Source organism: Bombus affinis, unplaced genomic scaffold, assembly GCF_024516045.1.
Source record: "Bombus affinis isolate iyBomAffi1 unplaced genomic scaffold, iyBomAffi1.2 ctg00000900.1, whole genome shotgun sequence".
NCBI lineage: Eukaryota > Metazoa > Arthropoda > Insecta > Hymenoptera > Apidae > Bombus > Bombus affinis.
The window spans coordinates 1-23,464 of record NW_026109426.1 but is presented as its reverse complement, the minus strand read 5'-3'; the positions used below and the strand labels follow the sequence as shown (position 1 = coordinate 23,464).

The following is a 23,464-nucleotide window of genomic DNA, read 5'->3' as shown; positions in this document are numbered from 1 at the left end:
TGTCCTCCCCGAGTTGCAAACCTGATGACTTAGACAGTAGGGAAAAACATCAGGGAAAACCTCTGGCTAGAAAAGTACGATAGACGAACAAAATTTAACGGCTGATGGGGCGTATCAACAACATACAAGGACAATCATCAACAAAGTGTCGTACCGTGCGGGTGAAATACTGGAGTTTCAATAAGATCTTATAACCATCGAGTTCAGAACATCAAACTTTGTTTGCATAAAGCAAGTGTAAACAAAGTGTCAAATTACACTAACACTCGATCTATTAAATCCGTTCCACCTTGAGCGTTAATTCATTCGAGGTTCGTGGTATCGATCGATCGGTCGGACGTGCCCGCTGGCTCTTTAGTTGATGATTTGTAACAGAATCCTTGCATTAACACAGATTCTCAGAACACACAACTTCACCCAGCAGATATCGATTACAGTCAGTTGTCACTAACAATGCTTTTATCAACAATTTCTTTACCTGTTGATCCTCTGGAAGTTTTAACTATATTATATTCTCTAGGAACAGTAAGATTTTAATGATATAACTTTACTAATGAGATCTTAATGTCATAAACGGTATCGAAACTTCTTAATTAATGTCGTTATCGAAGAAGAGACTCGTAATCTTCTCAAACGAAGAGCACTTGATGTTTACAAGTAGAACTCGATATCTTAGTTTCTTAAAATGTGTTTCTGTGTTTACTTTCTAAATGTAAACTTTATTCAAAACGAGCCGTTCATTCGTTACAGGCCGTTAATAAAATTGCACTTTGCACAAAGGAATTGCCGTTAATAATTTAAGATTCTCTGCTCGTCGTACAGGGTATATATCGTAATTATTCACGACGATCGTAACGTTTAAGTCCAATTCGAGCTTAAAATCCCACGTGAGCTATACTACCACAATAGCCTGAATTTCTATTTGTTCGTTTACTGCCTGTTCGTACTCGGAGCATCCGTTGTAAATTACAGCAAAATCTTCTAATGTGTTCCAGAATATGTCTTCATGGAATTTTAATAATTTATTAAATCTATAGATAACAAATGTAAAACTTACTAATTTATAATTAATATAAAATAAGAGAGCACGAAACTTCCTATTTTATGGACATATTAAATATTTGTAAAAAATTCTGTATCATTAGTATCACTTTAATTACTTTAAAGGATATAATCCCATAAAGCCGTGACCCCTGAAAGAATCGATGTTCACGCGTGACAAATTGGCGTCGTATGAAAGTTCCGGTATGAACGTTACTAGAGCTGATACCAGCTAGGGGCACAGGTATATGTTCTGGGTTCATTATATATTTATAAAGGGCTGCCGACTCAACGAGTGGTCCGGGTAAATTTAAATTGTAAATAGACAGAGATTTCAAGTAAAAGCCTGGATAAGAGCGGATATGGTATGAGAGTCTGTGGTGGAAAGAGGAACAGGCTGCTTTTATTTGTAAAGTTTGAATTTCCTCGATATCGAAGGTGTTTAAGCCGCAAGTGTGTTTCATGTTAATCGTTCGTGTTAATTCATTCGAGACCGAGATTTTATTGTAATACGATTCCTGGGTGTCAGTACGATCTGAATGTTTTGTTAGAATGATACTGTGCTTTTCTCTCTCTGGAATATTCTTTTCATATTTTAATTTTAAGTCGATGACAATCTTAAATTTTATGCCTCATGTTTTTAAAATATAAAATTATATACTATGTTATACTATAATATATTATGTACAGTTATATATATTATGCCTACTGATTGATATGAATTTCTTTCGGTCTCGAATGCGTTAAAACGGAGCGCAAAGAAGTCGAAATTACTTATTGTAATTGGTAAAACATCGTGAAAGGCAGACAGATACAAGAAAGAAGTTAAACTATAAATTATATTTGCGACATTGTTATGTTTTTGCTTTCTTTAAGCCTTTCATCAAGACAGCCGATCTATAAATATTAATCGACCAATTTCTCTAAGCTTGTAACTTCAAATTAATGTTTATATATATAAAGAGTTACGTATTAATCTATCTAAATATTTAAAAAGATGTTTAATGTTATAAATGATGGATATTAAAGATGTTCAAAAGAACGTAGTCTTCGCGTGTTCTTTATCATATCCCTGATCAAAGACATTCCAATATTATTACAATATCCAATTACATATTGATACACAAGATATACAGATTATTATTTATAACATTTTGGTTTTCTTAATTGAGTTATTCATTTAGTACAAATGATAAGTAATTAGTAATAAGTCATAAAAAAAAAAAAAAAAAAAAAAAACGGTATTGTAGTAGAAATATTATAAGAAAACATTTTCTGTTTCAGTGTAGAGTTACTCCTTTTTATAGACAGTGTCGTACAAATCCGTACGTCTTTGAGAAAATGTAGGTATCTGAGCCCTTACTTCCTCAACAACTTTCAAATCTGAGAGAAAAGAAAAACATACGAAGTAATAAGTAATGCTTGCTAATAAATTCAACAAATACAGAGGGAGCCGGCAAAATCGATGAACCAACGAGACTAAAAGTTAATTACATCATGGATTTCTCGCTTTTAATGTTAAGCTGGAAATTACCGATATCGGTGACCACCATATTTTCCTGAGTTTCCAAATCATAAAGGATTTTCTCCCAGGGATTTGTCAACTGTGTATGTCCCCATGCGACATAACTTGCTGAAGGAACACGAGCCGGTGATATACAGGCGACGTATAATTGATTGTCATTCGCTCTGGAACGCTGAAGTAATGACCAGTGCAGTGGTCCAGTGGTCATATTGAATGCCGCCGGATATATCAGCATTTGGCAACCTAACACAGAGAAATGGGAAATACGAGACCACTGAATTTTAGTTAACTTTGTAGCTGCACAGTCCATATTCCATAATTTATGAATATGCGAGAACAGTCCTCTTGTCGTGCTTCTAATTCTTTTATTTATTTCATTTTCAGCGAATATACTGGTTTTTTAAATTAAGCTCCTTTTTATACAGAGTTACAGATTATATTGATTATATTTTATATAGAATATATTTAAGAAAGATAGTTACTTTCATGCTAGTTAAGTATTGTTCGATTAAGCTACTGTACCTTTGTTCCGATAAATGCGTGCCATTTCCTCGAATCTGATATCATAGCAAATGCCAATACCTATTTTGCAGCCCTTCACATCAAACATTGTTAGGGAATTACCAGGACTGAGTGAATCACTCTCTCGGAAAGTAATCTTGTTGGGAATGTCGATGTCGAATAGATGTACCTAATAACATAAAAATATAGTTGCTAACTCTATTGCTGTAACTTTTGTAATTTAACATCAATGTTACGAACTTCTAAACTTTAATTGTTTTTTATTTAATAACTGACAGCGTTTTTATCACTTTCTTTTATTAAAAAGTTTTATCATTTAATAATATTTGAGAAGGAATATTTTTTAAGAAAAAATAAGTTTTTTCCTATGTGAAAAATTTATATTACAAAACAAATATATTGTACAAAAATTTATATATTATATTACGACAAAAATGTATGTTTCTCGTATCAAAACGTATTTTATAAACCTATAACATATTTTTTAAATTATAGAATTGGTTATAGTACACGTATGTACATATGCATATTCCTAAATTATTCCTAGATAGAGTCACTTTCTCCACCCCAATATTTTCAATTTCAAAGCCACATGGAGGTATATTATTTACCTTCCGGTGTTTTGCTATCAAAGTTCCATCGGGACCCCAAATAGTACAGGTATTGTACAATTTATCGCCCTCTATTTCAGGTATCGTACCACCAACTACATAAATGCTGTTTTCCTTAGCTGCCTTCGATAAAGCAACGCTCGTTTCACCGTTTCATCAGGAATACTCTCGGCGTATTTTGGAAACTATTCTGCATTGCAATATTTCAATTAATGAAAAATAACTGTCCTTTGTTCCAACCATAAATTAGGTTGAAATGTTTGTCAATTTTTTATTTTTTAAATTATTAAAATAACTAAATTTTATATTTAGATTTACTTAAATATATAATTACTTAGATAATAGTACATATAATAAATTGTTTCTACAGGTTCAAGATGAAAAATGAATATTTAGAAATGTTTAATTACAATCATGCTATTTGGGTCAGTACCAGTGACTTGTTACTTAACGACTTTGCTAGTACTTTTTGAAACATAAAGTTAGATTTTAACTAACTTTAATTTTTAACTATTATAGGTGGAATTATAAATACAAAATAATTGATAATACTAGTTTATAAGTATCTAATTATTAGTATCTTAAAAAATATATTTATACAAAAATCACGATAATCATAAAAATGGGGAAATTCTATATTCTCGAGTCAATTCACAATCTTTATGGAAGTATGAACGTTAAGGTAATTTGTCTACTTTTACTTTTTTCTATATAGTTGTTATACATATAATAAATTATTAGAAAAAGAAACAAATTATTACGTATTCCATATGGTGAATTAAAGCATTCAGGAAGAGCGATAATATCAGCATTATGCTCTTTCGCGCTTGAAATGTAGGAAACTGCCCGCTCTACATTTTTGCTTTTTACTTCATTTACTTGAAGTTGTACCAACGCCAAGCGAAATGCTAAAATGTTGGAAAAGTTAAATACACTCGGTTATATATTTCCCATACTTTTTATTTATAAATACTTTATACATAGTGAATACTTACTCGACATCGTTCGCACTACTTGTTTAACGATGTTCGTAAGTATCATAATGTTCTTTGAGGTTATGTATGGTATTACTCGATATCAACATTACGTAAGCAATACGCGGGGATTTTTAATAATTATTGATAAAGTTTAGGACATTAACTTTGATGTAATTGTAAACATTATTACATATTATAATTAAATGTAATTTTCAGTTAAGGGTAAGAAAAGAAATATACTTTTGTAAAAATACACTTTATTATAAAATCTGTATAAATAAAATTGTACAATTTATCTTGAAAGTAAAATGACCGAATACGTTCCTGGAAAATATTACTGCCTACTAAATGATCGAGATCTTGATCTTTCTCGTCGTCTCGTTTTTTACTTGATCTTTCAGACGAGCAATCGTACTTCTTACGTTTCTTTGACTTCTTCAATCTTTTTAATTTATAAGAATCATTACTATTAGAGTTACTTCTTTCTCTCCGTCTCTTCTTTTCAGAATCACTATCGCTGTCATCATTAGATTCGGAGCGCCTTTTTCGTCTTTCTGATTTTTTATCCCCCACTTTATCATACTTGTTCTTATTGTGCATCGTACTTCCGATTTTCTTTCTTTTATTACTACTTTTGTTCTTCACCGTCTTCGGGGTCAGGGGACATTGATCTTTTTCTATCCATCTTTTGCTTGAGTCCCTTGGATTCCTTGTCCTTATATTCCTCATACTTTTTTGTATCTGAAATTAACCCCATAAAATACTGAAATCTAAAACCTCTACATTTATCATATTTTATATAAAGATAGAAGGGACCTTTAAAAAATTGCATGCAACAACACACTTACAGATACTCTTGAATTAGTTTTTCTACATGTCCGATTATGTCTTTATATGTATATGTCAATTCAAATTTATTTTCTTAAATGTCCCTTAATGAAAAACTAACACTTCATATTAACTTTGAACTTTTGAGTTCTTAGAATATTCTGATTTAGTCACTGGCTGTACCATAAATTCATTTACAGATATTATATTTCCACCAAGAGCTAGTTTTATTATGAGCCTTCCTGCATCATCATCGAATCCTTCTATTTGACCATAATTATTACTTTGTTCTCCAGCTATAATTTTCACAAATGTTCCTTTCTCGATTTTAACTTCTTCCTCTTCTTTTTTGAAATCTGTATTTTTCTTCTGCAATGCTACTTTGTCTGCTCCAAGACCCATACCTTTTGGTCGTAATTCTGGTATGACAGCTGCTACTAATCTGTAATAGTTAGAATAAACGATTGTGAAATAAAAAATGATGTTCTCTGTTTACTTTCCAATAAGTGATGTATTAAATACATATAATTAATTTAATCCAGAGTAAAATTCATACTTTTCATTTCAACCAATTCCCTTTCCTGGTTGCCATCCCATTCCCCTTAACATTGCTACACCAAAAGCATCAATAGGAATTTTTTCATAATCTTCTAACGTAGACTGAAAAATACAAAACGATATTTATAATATGCAAATGTAATACATCTGTGCATTGCACATCAATATGTTGATAACGTACCTGTTCTTTGCCTCTTAATGATTCATCTTCTACTAAAGGTAAAGTTAAATCATTTGTTTTAGTTTCATATTTATTCTTTGACTTAAGTTCCCCAATGATTTCTTTAGTCGCTTGCTCTTCTAAAGTAACAACTTTATTTTCACTATCTTCAACTGGCTCTTTCTTTATTGATATTATTGGCGATGTTTTTCCATTAGATAGCTTTGATTTTGCCTCGTTAACACTAGCGTCTCCTACCTTTTCCTTATCTGCCTTCGGAAGGAAAATGTCTGCATCTATTTTATTAAGAATTCTATCATGCCAGGTTTTTGAACCTAGTAATGGAATAATTAGAGGTTCATCTTTTTTTTCTTCCTCATTGAAATAAAAAAATTGTTTTCAAATATATATATTCCGCTATTGGTGATTTTTATAGGTTAGGTTGAGGTTATATGTTTCTTGATTATAAATTTTACTTTTTGAACTCACCCTATTACTTTAATACCTTTCTCATCAAGGCATTCAATGTAATCAACTTTCTTTTTTTCTTGTGGAATAGCATTTTTTAACACAGGTTTCTTAATAGATTTCGCAAAACCGAAGGAAATCTTCTTTCCTTCTTCTGCCATTTATTTGTTATTTTAACACTGACTTATAGATCAATACACATGTATATACTAGACATAAAGATTGATGTCACTTGAATCTACGTACATGAATCTGATATCTTATTATACTTTATTAATCTACTCAAAATTACTTGCACATTACTAAAATTTCATTCCGACAATGTATCAAGCGTCTGAATAAGTGACATTAAAGTAAACATATATCAAAGAGGAAATAAGAAGAACTGACGCCTATGGTTTTCTATGTTACAGAGCTAGTGCTGCATCATACGGCCAAATGCCGAAGGTGGCTTATGCTAGTATATACCTGCCTATACGTTTCAATGAGAAAATCGATATTATGTGTTCATGTGAAAATTCACATTTCCCTAGGAGCTGTATTTTGATAGATTTAAGCTTCTAATGGAGCATTTTAAACGTATAGAGTATACTATGAAGTAGATAGTAGTGCGGATCATTTTATATTCATAGAAAGTTTGAATGTATAGAAATGTACAAAATGCTCATGATATGCAAAAATATGCAAAATATTCAAAGTAAACCAATCATCAAAAAGTTTAGAAGGTGAAACAAATTTCTTTAATAACACCTAGATTAATTTTTATTTGTTAACAATCCCATATATAACCATAGCTTTCGCCCGGCGCATATACGCGCCCATACATGCGTTAATAAGATAAAAGGAAATAAAAGACAGATTATCGATAAAATACACTAACACATATGTAATACGTGGAGATATTACCACTCAGATTACACATATTATATATTATAAGGGAAGATGTATACCACGTATACATATATGTAGAACGAACATTTCAAACTTGTTTATAACGCGTGCGCACACATACATGCACGCACACGAACAATTTTTCGAACGATAATTATATTAATAATTTATAACCATTTATATTTTTATATTTTTATATTTTTATATTTTTATATTTTTATATGATAAGCATTTATATTTTTTAAAATATGTTCTTATGGCATACATATTTATTCCACGCTTCATATCTATCCACATCCGTAACTGTAGGTGACATTGTTTTTTAACAATTTTGCTATTATTTCATAATTCTTTAATTCATATTTCAAAGTCGTAACAGATGTTTCTTTTTTTTTTTTTTTTTCAAGTTTTTCCCATATTGGACTTATTTCGAGCAGCCATGCTTGCTTACAAAGCAATTTTATATCCACGCAAGAATATTTTTCAGTAGATTTTATTATGTGGTTTACAATATCCATATTCTCTAATAACTGGTTGCTAAGGTATAATTTGAACATACCAAGTCGAGTAACTTCATTTGGTAATGATACGTATATTTTCTTTTCAAGGCATCTGCGTAAAGCTGCATCAATGTCCCTAATAATATATTTACAATAAATATTATTGTTCTGTTATATTAATAATAACAAAGGAATATTCCGCACAACACAATAATTAAGATTAAGATAATGAATAATTATGATATTAAGATATTTTCTACTTAGAAAACATTGAAATAGCGTGATATACATAGCAAGGGCAATTAGTTGCAGCCAAAAGAACTACATTAGAATTTTCGTTAGATACTAATCCATCCAATCTAGAAAGAAGTTCTGATCTGAATCTCTTTGCAGGTTCAGACAATGTACAGTTTACTCCTTTATTTGTGCCTATCCAGTCAATCTCGTCGATAAAAATAATTGTAGGCGAAAAATTATAGGCAAGTTCAAATAAAACCTGTTCAGTTTAACAAATGTATTAATGTAACTATTCTATTTATATATGATTATTATTATATATGATATATTCCAGAATCTCTTCTTCATAGACAAAGGAAATCAACTTACACGGATATACTTCTCGGAATCACCTCTCCATTTGCTCACCAATGAGCTGGCCGTTATGTTAAAAAAGGTGCATTGACATTCCAGGGAGAAAATGGGCCTTTAAAAAAGATAAGGTACTTGAGGAGATACACAATGGCCTCCTTAATAGCAGATTTACATTCCTCTAGGCCTACGATGTTGTCCCAATATACATTTAATTTTGTCAGTATGATTTCCTACGACAATACAAAGATGAAATGGCGCATAATCTCCGTATTAATTTCCGTAAGTGTTATGTAATTCGTTATTTAAAGCTTTACTGAAATCAGTATTTACAATACGTATATTAATCGAAAATAACTTACGCATGAAATGTCTTCAATAATCTTCCATAATTCCAGATTGTCTATATAAAGCTTCTGAGCCTATTTTGATATCTTTGATTGCGTGGATTGTTCCATTAAGATGTTAAATAGCTCTCCTCTTCTGATGAAGATTCATCGCTTTCATTGGCGAAAATTGATGTCACTGTCATTGCGAGATTAATATCATCCGTAGCATCACCCCTCATCTTCTGTTGTGCATTCCTCCCTTTCACAGACCCAGATACAGACTCACTTCTCGTTTGTTTGCTAACAGATTTGACACGTTTTACTACTTCTTCAAAGATTGAATGATATTGTAATCGATACGTTGAATACGTTGAGAACGTTGAATAGTGTTAAATAATTTAAATTCTTACACTTTGTTCGCATTTGTCATTTCCCTCGTCTTTATTTCCTTTTCAGTTATTTTCTTGCACAATATAGGATATTTTTGGAATTTCATCTTGTAATAATTTTCATATTCTGTAAGAATAATTTCCAAATCGACGTTGTCGCAGACTCGATATTTCCGAGGTAGACGAGCTTCCCGGATTAATACATCGCTAATGTCTACATATCTAAAAAATATAATTTTTAATTCATTGAACAAATTTTATGCTATGAGTACACACTATACGATAATCATCAATTAACTGTTTTATTTCTAGGTAAGACAGACAAAAAGAATGTACTGTCTATTTATTATTATATAAATCCTCGGCGATAATTTTTTGCCTTCTGCCTTTTAATTTCTAATTTTTAAAGTTTGAATTTAAATATATTTTCATTTATAACTAGTTAATCTACGTTATCGATTGAGTTACTCTATAACTACTGAGTTACCGATGTCGATTTTCAAATTTTGGTTCCTTCCCCTCTTTCCGCACTAATTTCTATTTCGATTGGTCGCCGATATTATTCGAAAAAATTGCAACTAAGAAGATATCTAAATATATACACATAATATAAATATATAAACATAATTTTGTTATCTACTATCTTGATACGTGCAAAGATAAATCTTAATGATATATAATACAGCGTAAATGGTTATAAATAATTAATTATTGACAATAATTATAAGAATTATCGAAAGAAAAAATCATAGATACTATGTGCGAGTGTAAAATATCACAAAAAATGAACAACAATTGTGAAAAACGCAATATGGCAAATCAATGACAAAACACACTCATGACTGTCATGGAAGTTCCAAAGTCTTTTCGCAAATTATGAGATATCTTATTTGTGGTACCTTGCAGCGATAAATCACCGTTCATTGTAATAGTTTTAAATGTGATAATGATATCCTTGTATTGACTATCGTTTTTCGATAGTTACGAGAATTTTCGTTTATTACTTTGAGACAATCCGTCACTTCCTTTCTCTTATAAAGTTTCCCTTCAACTCCGTTGAAAACTGAGCATCAAACAGGAGACGAACGATTTGTTGTCATGGCAATGTTAGTTCACACGTAAGCAGGGTGCGAATATAATGATGGAATAGTCGAATCCTGTCTACTGTATAGTAAGATGGATGCGACATGGAAATAGAAAGAGAAGGCTGTATATAAGCATTTTCTGTCCTTGTTTAATCAGGCATGCACACTAGTGGACACTGACGGCGCTCGTTTACCGTTGTTACACATTTCCGGTACAAGTACGCGGGCATTAGAGAAGGACGGAACGGTCTCTCTCTTTACCCCTATATCGCGTTTTTAGTTCGCTCACGCGCTCTGTACTTATATCTATTACATTTCCACCATAAGCAGCGGCCGTGCAGTGACTTACAAAAGTTTCGAACTCGCGGACGTTTAATCACGTTCCCTACTCCGAAGGGGTAAGTACAAAGTTGCTCGTCTCAGTACTCTTGTTAGAAGTTTTATCATCTTTTTCATTTCGTGGCTACAAGTTTCCCAGGAAATTCTTATCGTTTTACAAGGGCTGTGGGACACAGTGACGTCAGCTATCGATCATATACGCGAATTTGTTGTAAATTAATTAGGAGAATATCTGGAGTTGTTTATCGTTGCCAGCTGTAAAATATTAGAATTTTTCATTCATAATTGTCATATTTTCGACTCTTCCGTTGCCAAGACCATCTTGAAAGATTTTTGGTATGTTCCATCACCCTTGTTAAAAGTGTGCCCATTGGTTAGCTATATTGATTTTAAAAACCAATACGTATATCAAGTTTATTATTTAACAGAAACAAAGAAATTCGTTTTATTAACGAATTTTCGATGTTTCTTCTCAATTTCCTTTAGCATCGAACGAAGAACATTATTTGATCAAACGTTTCATCGTTCAGATTATATTTCGTTTAAAAAGATTGAAATTGATATTGAGATAAAATCAAAAAGTATCCGTTGTTCTCGAACATTCTAGTATTCCTTCGCCGCCCGGGAGAAAGACAGGTATGAAGAAAGAGGATATTTTTTTTTATTAACTTTTTAATATTGATATTTCGACAAATATTGACGTGTGCAGTGAGAAAATCGAGTGAAATTTTCAATAATATCGTTTTAATAATTTGTGAAACGAATTAGTTTGGTTTTTTCCATTTTTATTAGTTTCCGTCAGTGCTGATTGACGCGCCACTCCAGTTTCCATTTCCGTTTCTCGAAATTTCCTACGTCCTTGGTCTTTGGGACTCTTTGCCCAGGTAACTGCATTGCTTCTGGGTACGTCTCACCGTTCGGGTCTCTCGAGCTTTCGGTGTCAGTTGTTACCGTTGAAGGAAGAGAAGCTAGTGACGGATATTATCGGATAAATCGTTTATTCTGGAAAAGTTCGAGTAAGTTCGTTCTGTTTGAATAAATCAAGACATAGATCAATTTTTATCGTATCATCGTGATTCGCCATGTCGTACGTTTGGTTTCGGGATACCATATGTTTTTAATTTGGTACTTTTAATTTGACATTTTACGCCTATAATCGTGACAGGAAGATACTTTCAGTGAATTATAAATATTTTAAATTATAAATTATAAATATTTGTTATAAATTACAATCATACTACGGGGAAAAGTGAAACATATGTTTTCTTGTGGAACGATTCATGTGATAGTAAATTATTCGAAGCATAATAATGCAATTATTTCTGTGTTATTGCTTTATCGAAGCATAATAAAGCATTAAACATCTATACGGTAACATTTACGGACGAATATTGGGGTAATATTATCGCGTCGCTTTAATCTGGCATTTAATGCTTTGATTGCGGTCTTTGAAATGGCATCACAGATGCTGGTATAATATCACACGAAAAAGGAAGGACCACCAAGTGCACCAGTGCGTTGCAGCCATCGGGGGTGGCTTTGACGCCGGTGCCGAGGAGAGGCGCAGAACGTGTTCGATCGACCCGCGAACGCAGCCCGTGCTCGTACTGCGACAGAGTTCGTTTCAGTTAGTCTCAGTCGCTGTTTGCCCGTCGACAGCGTATAGTCGCGCCGGCCAACGATTATTTTTTTCTTTTTTTGTTTCTCGATAATTCTCTCGCAACGTTCTATACGTACACGTTCTATACGTACACCATCAGTTTATCGCGTGATCATTGTTCCCGCTTCCCCTACCTTTTGTCACGTCCTTCAAAGAAGATTTCCCTTCAGTTTTTTGTTGTTTGGGGAAAATTCATCGCTCGGACACATGGATTTATCGACACGACGGTTTATCGAGGCATCAGCGTGATGTACTTTTCAAGTTTCATATTTTCTCTATGATACTTTCTAAGGAGAATTTAGAATTCGAAAGATATCAATTTCCAGGAAATATAGGTCTTTATGAGACCATCGATAGGTTTGAATTTAATTAACTCTCTTATAATTGGTATTTCAATTTTTTAATTCCTTAAATTTAGCTTTCTTTAGACGATATAACGCGGGCATTTTATGATATATCCAATATATTCGTATATATTTTACTTTATACATTCGATAAATTTCCTTGGTTGGCCGGCCTGCAACCCACATACGGCACTTAATAAAAATTTGTTTCGTTAGAGGTCGGTGTTTGTTCATCTTCGTCATAAAAATGTCATGACGTCATATCATATCACAAGGGTTCTTCTGAAAGCTAGATATTCGATAACAAGATTAATGGTCTTCGGTAGCTTGCAATGTCAAGCTTTGAACTGGCGGGATCGCCTTGCTGTCAAATCGCCATTCAGCAGCGACCATATTCTTTAACTACGTTCAAGACGTATATCACGCTACAGGAACCATCAAAGGAGGATAATTGCAAGTTAGTTGCCCCTTAGAAACGAGACAGTTGGTTGTTACTTGTTATCCGTAGTTGGTAGTTGTTCTCCTTAGTCGCCACATATTATAAAGACGACATTCATAGTCACCAGTTGCCTTCGCTAATAGTTTCTTGTTGTCTGTAGTTAGTTCTCGTCATCGCTATGTATTCCATCAACCACGTAAAATTTAACATATAGGATTTTTATTCTTTTTATTCTTTCTGTAGGAAGATTCTTTAAGTAATATGAATTTAAGTAACTATTTTATGATACAATAAAGTGGAAAAACGATTATTTTACGTAACGTAATGTTTTAAAGAACATTGAATTTAAAGGATTCAGATAGATATCTTAAACGTAATTAAACCCTCCATATCGTAACAAATTAAAAGAAATTGCGCAAGAAAGTACAAATACATTTAATGCATAAAACATATATTTAAAATCCAAATGTAGGCGTTGACGCGTGCGTGCTACATGTTCGAAACGTTCGTTACATCCGCGATAAAATTTGTAACGACGAAGAAGCTTAACATATGGTGTGCTTCAAGACGATAGTAAAAAGTGTTGGCGGATTTTTCGAAATTTCTTCCATTCTTAATAAAAATATATTGTATAAATATAGTAAGATTTTTCAAATTTAAATAGTTATAATGATTTGAAACTTTACAATCGTACGGTTCTGTTTTATCCTTTGAATATACCTGTCATTTTCATATCTCCTTTTAACTAAACTAAATATTTGGAAATCCTATAATTTGTACACTTCTATTTGTGAATAAGATCGATGAAATTAACGCGTAACTATGCTTTCAATAATGGCTTCGATGTATTGCTCACCATTATGGCGGATTAACGTCTCTAAGTGATCGACCTTAATCACTAAATGGCAGCCGCGATTCAGTGGTAGAGCCTTACACATGACGGACATTGCAAGCGCTTGTAAGACGTCTATCGTGAAACGTTTCCAATAGCATCGATTACGACGACGGTGAAATCCGAATAGAAATATATATCGCGTATCGCTTCAGTCTGACATGTCTTAAAATAGAATCACAATTTTTCGTTCTTAAATAAAAAAAAAAAAAAAAAATAAGAAAAAAGAAAAAAAAGTCTATAAAAATTATATGCAAATAAAATAGATAAATGGATAAATGGTTGTACAAATTTATAAAACAGATATTACAAATATACGTAAATAAATTATATATTTATAAGTTGTTTGTTTAAATATCTGTTTGTTTAAATAAATAAAAGGGATATTTACGACTTACAATGAACGTAGTCCTGTTTTTAGTTTTAAACAAAGCAAAAAACGGATAACAACTTTTTAAAATGTAAAACTCAACGCAACAGTGGTTTGTTTTAATTAATCAATAACGTTCAAAGTTAATTAATTTAGAGTGGTTTGTACATTTTGTATGCTCGCCGTATTTTAACGTTTGATGTGTAACGTTTGATGTAGTACTTGATGCCCGAAAAATCGAAAAATAATTAAATTTGATCGTTTCGTCGAATTTACAAGTGTGTATATTCGTGTGAAATCCTATGTGCTTGTGTATGCTGATGTGAAAGGCGGTAATATATTTTTCTTTTTTCGATTATTGTTGTCAACTTTTGTGTGGAATAAATCAATTCCGTGAATAGAAGTGCAATCAATACAGCTTACTATGAAATGATAGCACAACAACAGTACATATCGCCATTGACGTCAGCTTCACAAAATTTCTCGAGTATCGAGGTCGTCCATTTGGGTTAAGAATTTATTTCCAAAATGCCACAAGCACGAATATCTTATGGAAATCCACTGTATTTCCACTGTAATTTTTAATAATCAGATTCCATATTGTATGCTACGATTCGAGGAAAATCCGCAGCTAATTATTATCTTTGCTGCCTTTAAATACCATAAATAGTCGTCCGTAAATTTTAAAAGATTTTCTGTGCCATACTTATATTGTGTATTTTAGTCTTAAGGTGCGGGTCGTGTTCAATTAATCGAAAGTGATGAAACTGTAATGGGTCACGATAGTCAAATATTAAAAATGGTCTCGTTGGCTACATTTAAAATCTTTACGAGATATATATGCATAGTACGTTGCTACTAGCAACGGGTAGCGATGAGCAATAGAGAACAGTACCTTCCTTATCTCGTCGTGATTATGTACATACCAGTAATGCACAGTACTCGTACTGAATATCTTACAACATCTACATAGATTTTCAGATTTGTTTCGAATATTACCAGCATAACCATGATAGTAGAATTCTGTTACAGTATTAATTCTATAGTGCCGTTATGCATAATACAGCCCTAAAATGTTTCTACAAATATACGAATATTTTCGTCAGCTACTATATTCCAACCATGGCTTATTATGAAAGGAAATATATAACGAAATTACTTGTTTTTTTAGACTAAATTAGTTTAATTTGAATAATTTTAGTAATTGTGTAGGATCGAACAACAACTTATCATTAGCTTCACTCGAGACTTGATTGCACGTAGCAACGTAATTGCGTTGGAACTGAGGGTAGAAAACAATGTCAACCGTTAGACGCGTCTGTCTGGCGAATGTGTAACGCGTGAATAATAGATGGCGGCAATCACGTGAACCCTACTTATAGCTGTTTCGGCTTATATCGTAGCATTCAACCTAGGGTAAAACGATAGGGATCATTAGAAGTTGAAAGGCCGGCTGATCAGCCTCATTTTGTTCCATTTTTTAATCAAGCGATGAATCGACAAATTGTACAGATTTCGATGGTTATCACAGTTCTCTGGGAATTTTCAAGCGCGGTTCGTCGAATTTAGTCGGATTGGCTACAGACTCTTTTACGAGCAGCTTGAAACTCGATCTAGTTTCGAGAAAATGAAAAATTCGTTTTATCTCTTTGCTTCCCTGTTCCTTCCTTCCCTCTTTTTTTTTGCTTTTTACATTGCGTTAAGACCGGCTAAATAATATTGATTGCCATGGACGTTGGCTGGTTCAAAATCACTGACATCGACGATAACAAAAGTAAGTTTGATGATCATTTATCTGAGCCGGTGTTATTCGACTTGAGCTCTGCACATTTGTTAATATTATTCTAGTAGGGATGAGATACTACAAATTTTAAATAACTTCGATTAAAATTATATTATAAAAATTATATTACATTAACGTTTAGAAGTCAATAAAGTGGAAAGAATTACGCGAGATAATGTAAATATAAATTACATTACAAGGAAACAATACGGCTAGGTAATTTGAAACATTCTGGCTAAAATTGCATTCTTTCAAAGTTAGGACGTACAGTATTTACAAAGCAGATTAAGTATCAAATGGGGTACTTAAGAAAATTCATGTTATCATTCTTTAGTAAACATTTTCAGGTTATAGCCTTCTGCAAAAGCTGCTTTTCGTTACGTTAACGTATTCATTATTAATATTAATCATATTGTTCTTATCTCCTAGGGGCATAACAATCCATTTTTATATTGTGTTAAAGCTAAATTTCTATTATATTTTCGCAAAATTTTCTTTCGTTTTATAGAGAAATGATAGATACACAGCATTTTTTGTTTTATGTTATTTTATATTAAATTGGAGAAAGGTGGATCGCACATAATTGAATAAAATAATATAATGCAAAAAATATCGTACATCTATCATTTCTTTATAAACCGAAAGAAACTTTTGGAACAACCTAATATTTCTCTCCAACGACACTTCTACGATGTTAAAATATTTGATAAAAATATTTGATAAAAATATTAAGAAATTCTAATATTGATTTAAACGTATCGATTTATTTACTTTTCGCTGCCAGAAATTGTTAATTATGATTTCCACTTGAAAGCGTATTTCATATTATGAGGATAAATGATCAAATTCATCTCTAATATACACGTTAGAGAGTCATTTATAGCTGCAATCCTGTTTACCGCTCATATTCCTGGAACTCGATAATTCACTAGGCGATTGCTTTAACCGTGCAGAATACATCCATAAATAATTAATCGCCATTAATATTCCATCGACTTTTGAAAATCCCTGATGTGATCTATTTCACGTGATGAGAATACGTGTAAAGTGAGGTTATTGCTTGATTATCTTTAGTCGAATAAATCGAGTGATTCAAATTATAATGCGGAAGAAAGTCAAAACTATGTATATTATTTTTTTCAATTTTTATGTATCATTTGACGGAAGGAAATTTCGTAAGTAAGGTTCACCTTCTTTAATGTCAATGATTTTGACATATGTTATTAAGCTCCAAATTCTAAGCAATCTTCTATATATATATATTATATATATATGTAGTATCTTAATGGGTCTTAGAGGAAAGGACAAGTAATGATGTTTTGATTTAATAAATAATGTTCGAAGCAACGAAATGATTACGATGCTGTCGTACGTCTTATTCTCATAGACGGCTTCCGACTTCCCGATTCACACTCTTCCGCTTCTACACTCGCTCGCTCTCGCTTCTCAAGTCACACTCTGCACACCTTTTGCATCCGTCTTCTCCGGCTTCTCAACTAACACTGCCTTTAGCGTCTCTTTGTCTTTTCCCGTCCTATCGGACACGTGTCCCGAAACGCCCGTGGCCAGAGTCACGCAGGCCCTTTCCACGAAACTATCCACTTAAAAAGAACCGACGACACATTGATGTACCCGACGATGCCGCGGCTCTCGCGGCATTGTTTATGGTTCGGCAGATATCTTAGGCCTTTTGTCCACGATACTACATATATAACATACGTATAATAGCCAAAGTTCAACTGCCAAGTATACGCAAAGCTTTTATTTTCAATTTATGCGACACCACTATGTTTCATGAATTTATTTGCTAACGGTATTGAAACAAATAACAAGCAGAGGACGAACTATCCGTGAACTGTTTTGCCAACGAGTACGCTTCCAATATTTTCTGTTTGAGAAAACACACTTGTTGCTGTTGCAACTCCAAATATTTTTACAGCCGACGTTTTTGCCATGAATCATCGGCTAACATATAAAATAGAGAAAAGCCATAGTTGATTGTAATGGAAATTTAGAAAACCTGAACTCGATATAGAAGGGAAAAATAAAGGAAAGGAAGGAGAGATAATTGGAAGCTTGGGGCCAGGTTTAATTCACTGAAACCGGGCTGCTTGTGTCATCACGAAACAGAATTGCCAGTACGTCATTTCTGTGCTCCCGTCCTCGTAAAAAACGGTTTCACTCGTTAAGAAAAAACGAATAGGCGGTGAAGAGAGAAAAAAGCAGACAGAGAGCGCTTTTAAAAAGCTGACGAAGCGTGCGTTGCCACAACGAGACACACGGTGCTATTTGTCGTTTTAAATTGCGCCGCAACTTGTTTTTCAGATCTTTGCTAGAGACACGTGAAAACACGTTGGAAGTATATTTCTTGTTTTTGTGGAATTTAGCTGGAAAATAAAAAATAACGTAAAACATGTACTTACGACTTACAGAGTAATTGAATGTATACACTATAATAACCAGCGATTTAAGGCTTTAAAAGATCGAAAAAAAAGAAAAGAAAAGAAGAAAGATAATATGTTGTGGCAGTCTAACTCGATCTAAGGAAATAGAGAGGGAGGGGGTTGGGGGGGGGCAAAGCTTGTTAATCTGGAAAGAATACAAGCATCAATTTCAAGCACTTATAGAGAATCAAGCGGGCTTGTTAAGGTCGTAAGTTGGACAATTATCCCGTGTTAGGTTCAATCAGCTTAGTCCTACACAAAATTGATCGAATCATGTGAAAACAAATGTATTCTGATTTTTGTCGCAGATATTTCTGGTCTACGCACTCCAGTGCCCACAAAGCAGTTATTGAAACAGCTGATTTTCGCCTATTCTAGAGCGACAACATCCCCTGATCTTTTACAACCATGAAGGACCTGTACTCGAAAATACTTGCAATTCTCATCTGCTTGCAGGTTATTTTCGTCACTTTCTTCCCGTCAGGGGCTGGTAAGTTGATACTGATTAATTATACCATCGAAATTCTATATAATGGCTACAAAAAATATTTGCATCATTACCCTCATTTCCTAACGAAGCGCGTTTTTTTACCAAGTTTTATATTTCATTTCATAGTATCAAATCTCTGTAGTTACACGAAAGTATTAAATGATAGGAAACTTGATATACACGAATTTAATTAATTAATAAGTTAGTCGATATACAGCCATTATTATTTCATGTGAAATATTACAACGTCAAAAACTTAACGTTCTTGTACGTACAGTATTAATCACAAATTGTAAGAATGTTTACTGATAAGCAAAATAGATAATATGGAAAACGCAGACCTATGGAAAGAGAATTCCTGACATTAGACAGGAATACGCGATTGCACGAAATATTTTATGGTATGTCTGACATGGAGAATATATGCGGCGAAGTACGAAAAATTCATCCTGAGATATGTATACGACCTACGCGGTACGGGACGTGTTATAAATGGTTTTCGCCACTCAGCCGTATTTGAATTTGTGAACACGATCGAACAAATGACGCGACAATTATTAATTGCCGTCTCTGCCTTAGTAACGATTCGCGTTGGAACGAGGTCGAATCGTTCCGATTCCACGCGCGATTAACAAATAATTACAGTGGACATCAATTACTTGGATGACCTTCGTCATTTCAGCTTAAAACGATTAATTTGATCAAACCAACCAATTATTTCAATTAATACAATCTGCACTTTAAATTCGCACGTCTTGTGTATACACACCGGGCCAGAGAAAAGTTTTCATTCGTTCGAGTAGAACCTTCGTAGTCCTTGAGGACGCGTGTCGCTTCTCGTGCACCTAAAGTTTCGCTCAAATTAACCGATTTATTTGAATTCGAGCGAGTGAAAACCTCTTTGTCACCGTGAGTTTGTTACTTAATTGATACTCTTAGATGCCCTTTGCTTTCAATCTCTTACATCCATTCTTAATTAGTCAAGTCGTTTGACTTTTGACAAGTATTTTGAAACCATTTTACTAACACGAACCTACTTTTTTACTTGAGATTATCCGCTATTTTTATTCAAATGTATATGTACGTATATACACTTTTGAATTTTAAACGAACCTTCTATTATACCTATATCCTTTAAGTGCCGTTTTAAGTTTCAAGAGACTTTAACTCGGATAGCTCGACTTGGAGTTCTAACGTATACTGTAAAGCACACTTGCGAAGTAAAACAGCAAACACGATATAAAAACTTTTTGCCCATGTAAGAAATCGAATAACCTATTTCAACGGTGCTTTAATCTCATCGATGAAGCATCGATGCAACGAAGGAGCATCGTGATAGCCGCAATGCGGATCCGTTGAACAAAAATTTCCTGGTACGGTCGTTTTCGTAATGTTATTAACCGTTTTAGTGTCGGATGTTTCAAGACTCCGTATCGGTTTGTGCTGTGCAGCGCGATAGCGCTTCGTTTATTTATTTGCGAGTAGTACCGATCGACGCGATCGCGCTGCCCTTTTTCATCCTGTTTTTTTCATCGAAATATACCGTTCGACGTGCTCGCGCTTCATTTCATCGGTTATACTGGAAGCGTTACAACAAACACTCAAAAGTTTGCGAAATATTTATGCTCTGCGTTTCGTTTGTGTGATAACATTCTATAATGCAGGATTTGGTTTTCCGATTCAAGAGGTAATTTTTTATATTGGTTTTTTTTTTATTTGGTTTATGATTATTTGAAAAACGAGTAATTACGAGAGGAAACTCTGATATGACTCGCGACGAGCACGCTTGAGCGCGTTGCGAATTAATGATCGTGACCATACATCGTGGCACAATTTACCACGGTACGCGAATAGAGTGATCACGCTGCGTGGCGTTAAAACGGTTAGCGTAACTGCGCGTACGATTGTCGAGTGACAAAGATATTGACGCTGGTAATCGTTTTCAGTGCATTTAGGAGGAAACTGTACTGATTTCGAAGGACGATCTGTCTTACATGGACAGATGTATGTGCCGGGACCTTGGATTTGCATACACTGCATATGTTACAATTCGAAGTCAACATCTTGCGGGCGTCTCCGCTGTTCAATTCCTGCGGTAAGTATATGCTCATTCTAAGAGCAACCAGCTTAACACAACCATGAGAAACTAAAGTACACCGTTAACGCTTGCATGCTGGTCGTTAAAACACATGCTGCGCGAATAGGGTACACAGCGATTCATTTAACTCGCCTTGAATTAGTTTTAGAAAGACAAACATGGACAGGATAATTTTTGTCACGAGTCGTTTAATTTATTCGTTCATTAGAACGAATTAATTTACACCTGCTGAGATCGCGATTGATGCGACAAATTCGAAATCTTGTTCCATATAAATATTTTTAAACAAGCACGTCGTAAGCTTTGTATATTTTTTAATCGCAACGAAACTGTTCAGAGAAATGCTGAAATTATTAATTATAAAAGGAGATTTCTACGCATCGTTGTAAAAGTGTCAGGGAAAATATTCGTGAAACAGTTACGTTGTTACAAGTTCTACAAGAAGAAATATCGAAAATCACGTTCCACTTATTCAGTTGCACGTGTAAAAGGTATCTTGCGTTCGCGCAAAAAATCTCTGAAGGATACATGCTTTATAATAATTGGAGTGTCGAAGTTGTTACACGGATCGGCGTACACGTACCTTTTAATGAAACTAGGTTACTCATTCGTTATTCGTCCTAATTTTCAGCTTCACGATTTTTACGCAATAAAATTTTATACACCTGTTCGGTTTATAAATGATTCAATTCAAATTTAACAGAATTAAAGTTGAAATAATCATTTGTACTTCATTAAAAGGTTCTTTCAGCATCTCGTTTCAATATTTTTATTGGTAATATTTTGTTGATCGTTATATTTAAATGGAGTTTTTCAAAGGAGAGACATTTTAAGGTAGGAAATGGACATACATTTATAATAAGAATTCAGAAGAAAGAATATTTCATACAGAAAGAAATATTCCGTATGTATAAATAACTACGCTATGAATTTTATATGTATCGGATATTCCTTCTGGTTAATGTATCTGATGTTTTTTCACGCGAGATAGCGTATATTTGCATCTATATGTCTCTTCGTTTCTCAGTAGTAAAACTTAGCATTCATGCGGCTGATAAGTAGTTACGCACTGACAACGAGAAACATAAAATGAGTAAGAAGCATGAGACATTCTATAGGAAAAATAAACTTGTTTTTATCTTTCATTGCATATTCGTCAGAATATTGTTAATAAATATTTAAGTTAAGATTTCAGTTGAAATAAATACATAGGATTAGACATTTATTTATATATATATCTATGAACGCATTTGACATAAAATTTTGATAACGACTAAAATTATATATTCTGATATTAAATTAATTTAGTGAGAATAAAAAACTAATTTTTTTAAACAAGATTTTGTATAAAGTTATATTTATTAGGAAAAGTTCGTTCATCCCTTTATAATATGATAGGATTAGACTCATAGCTGTGTAAATCATTTCATGGAATAGTATATGTGTGCGTGTGTGTTCTAAGTTTTTACTATAAAAATGCTAAATGTACTAGGAGACGTTTTTAAAAATTCATACATTTTTCTTCATCAAACATATCAATCGTTATATTGAAAAGTTAATTATCTATTATTTGTTTCGAGCTGCACATTGATTGAGACATTCCTGTTGGTTATAATTGCGAATTTAACGCAACGAAGTTGTTTGAATCCCTTGCGAGCATGTAAATATATCGTCGAATTAATAGGTCAATTACTTGAGGTTGGAATTGAAAGAAAGAGAAAGGTGGAGGAGAAGTCTTGCGTTTGAATGCGGGACACTTTTAAAGCCCACAGTTCGCTGAAATTGCCAGAGAATTCAATTAAATGGCAAATTAAACCATTGAACTGAATCTGTTTCCAATCGCGAGCTTAGAAGTTCTATCCTTTGAATTTTTATATCAGTCAACTTTCTTTTTGTACGTACGGTAACGAATACAATTCATGAATTAATGAAGTATGTAATTGGATGAAAGTTCTTCTTCCTGGATTCAGTTTTAGACTAAGAAAAATTATATAATAACGAAATTATCAACTTAAAATTGATAGAGTGTATAGTTTTTTTTCTTTTTTTTTTTTTTTGCGTGAGGAGGGGAAAATGCTGTTACGCATACCCAGTGATCCGCATCACTGGGTTATGTGGGACTCGGGCGGATGT

At 33.2% G+C, this 23,464-nt stretch overlaps 1 protein-coding gene and 1 long non-coding RNA gene across 14 annotated transcripts; one reads left to right on the top strand and one right to left on the bottom strand.

The window, feature by feature from the left end:
* Positions 1–1,422: 1,422 nt before the first annotated feature.
* LOC126928384 (omega-amidase NIT2-like) lies at positions 1,423–6,075 on the bottom strand. 13 transcript variants are annotated; one of them, XR_007716596.1, is made up of 7 exons: positions 6,061–6,075; positions 5,688–5,946; positions 4,695–5,417; positions 4,461–4,607; positions 3,700–3,889; positions 3,089–3,257; positions 1,423–2,809 (listed from the first exon to the last, which is right to left on the bottom strand). XR_007716596.1 is itself a non-coding variant. In XM_050744141.1 (4 exons), the coding sequence occupies exons 2-4, from the start codon at positions 3,174–3,176 to the stop codon at positions 2,333–2,335; spliced, it is 414 nt and encodes a 137-aa protein (XP_050600098.1). In that variant the 5' UTR covers positions 3,177–3,257; positions 3,700–4,012; the 3' UTR covers positions 1,423–2,332. The 13 variants fall into 13 exon arrangements, 3 of the variants coding, with proteins under 3 accessions (XP_050600098.1, XP_050600100.1, XP_050600099.1); XR_007716598.1 differs by having other exon boundaries at positions 4,034–5,417; XR_007716597.1 differs by having other exon boundaries at positions 4,110–5,417.
* A 2,727-nt stretch (positions 6,076–8,802) lies between these two features.
* LOC126928383 (uncharacterized) lies at positions 8,803–9,410 on the top strand. Its single transcript, XR_007716594.1, has 2 exons — positions 8,803–8,951; positions 9,068–9,410. It is a non-coding gene; the product is annotated as an uncharacterized LOC126928383 (long non-coding RNA).
* The last annotated feature ends 14,054 nt before the right edge of the window (positions 9,411–23,464 follow it).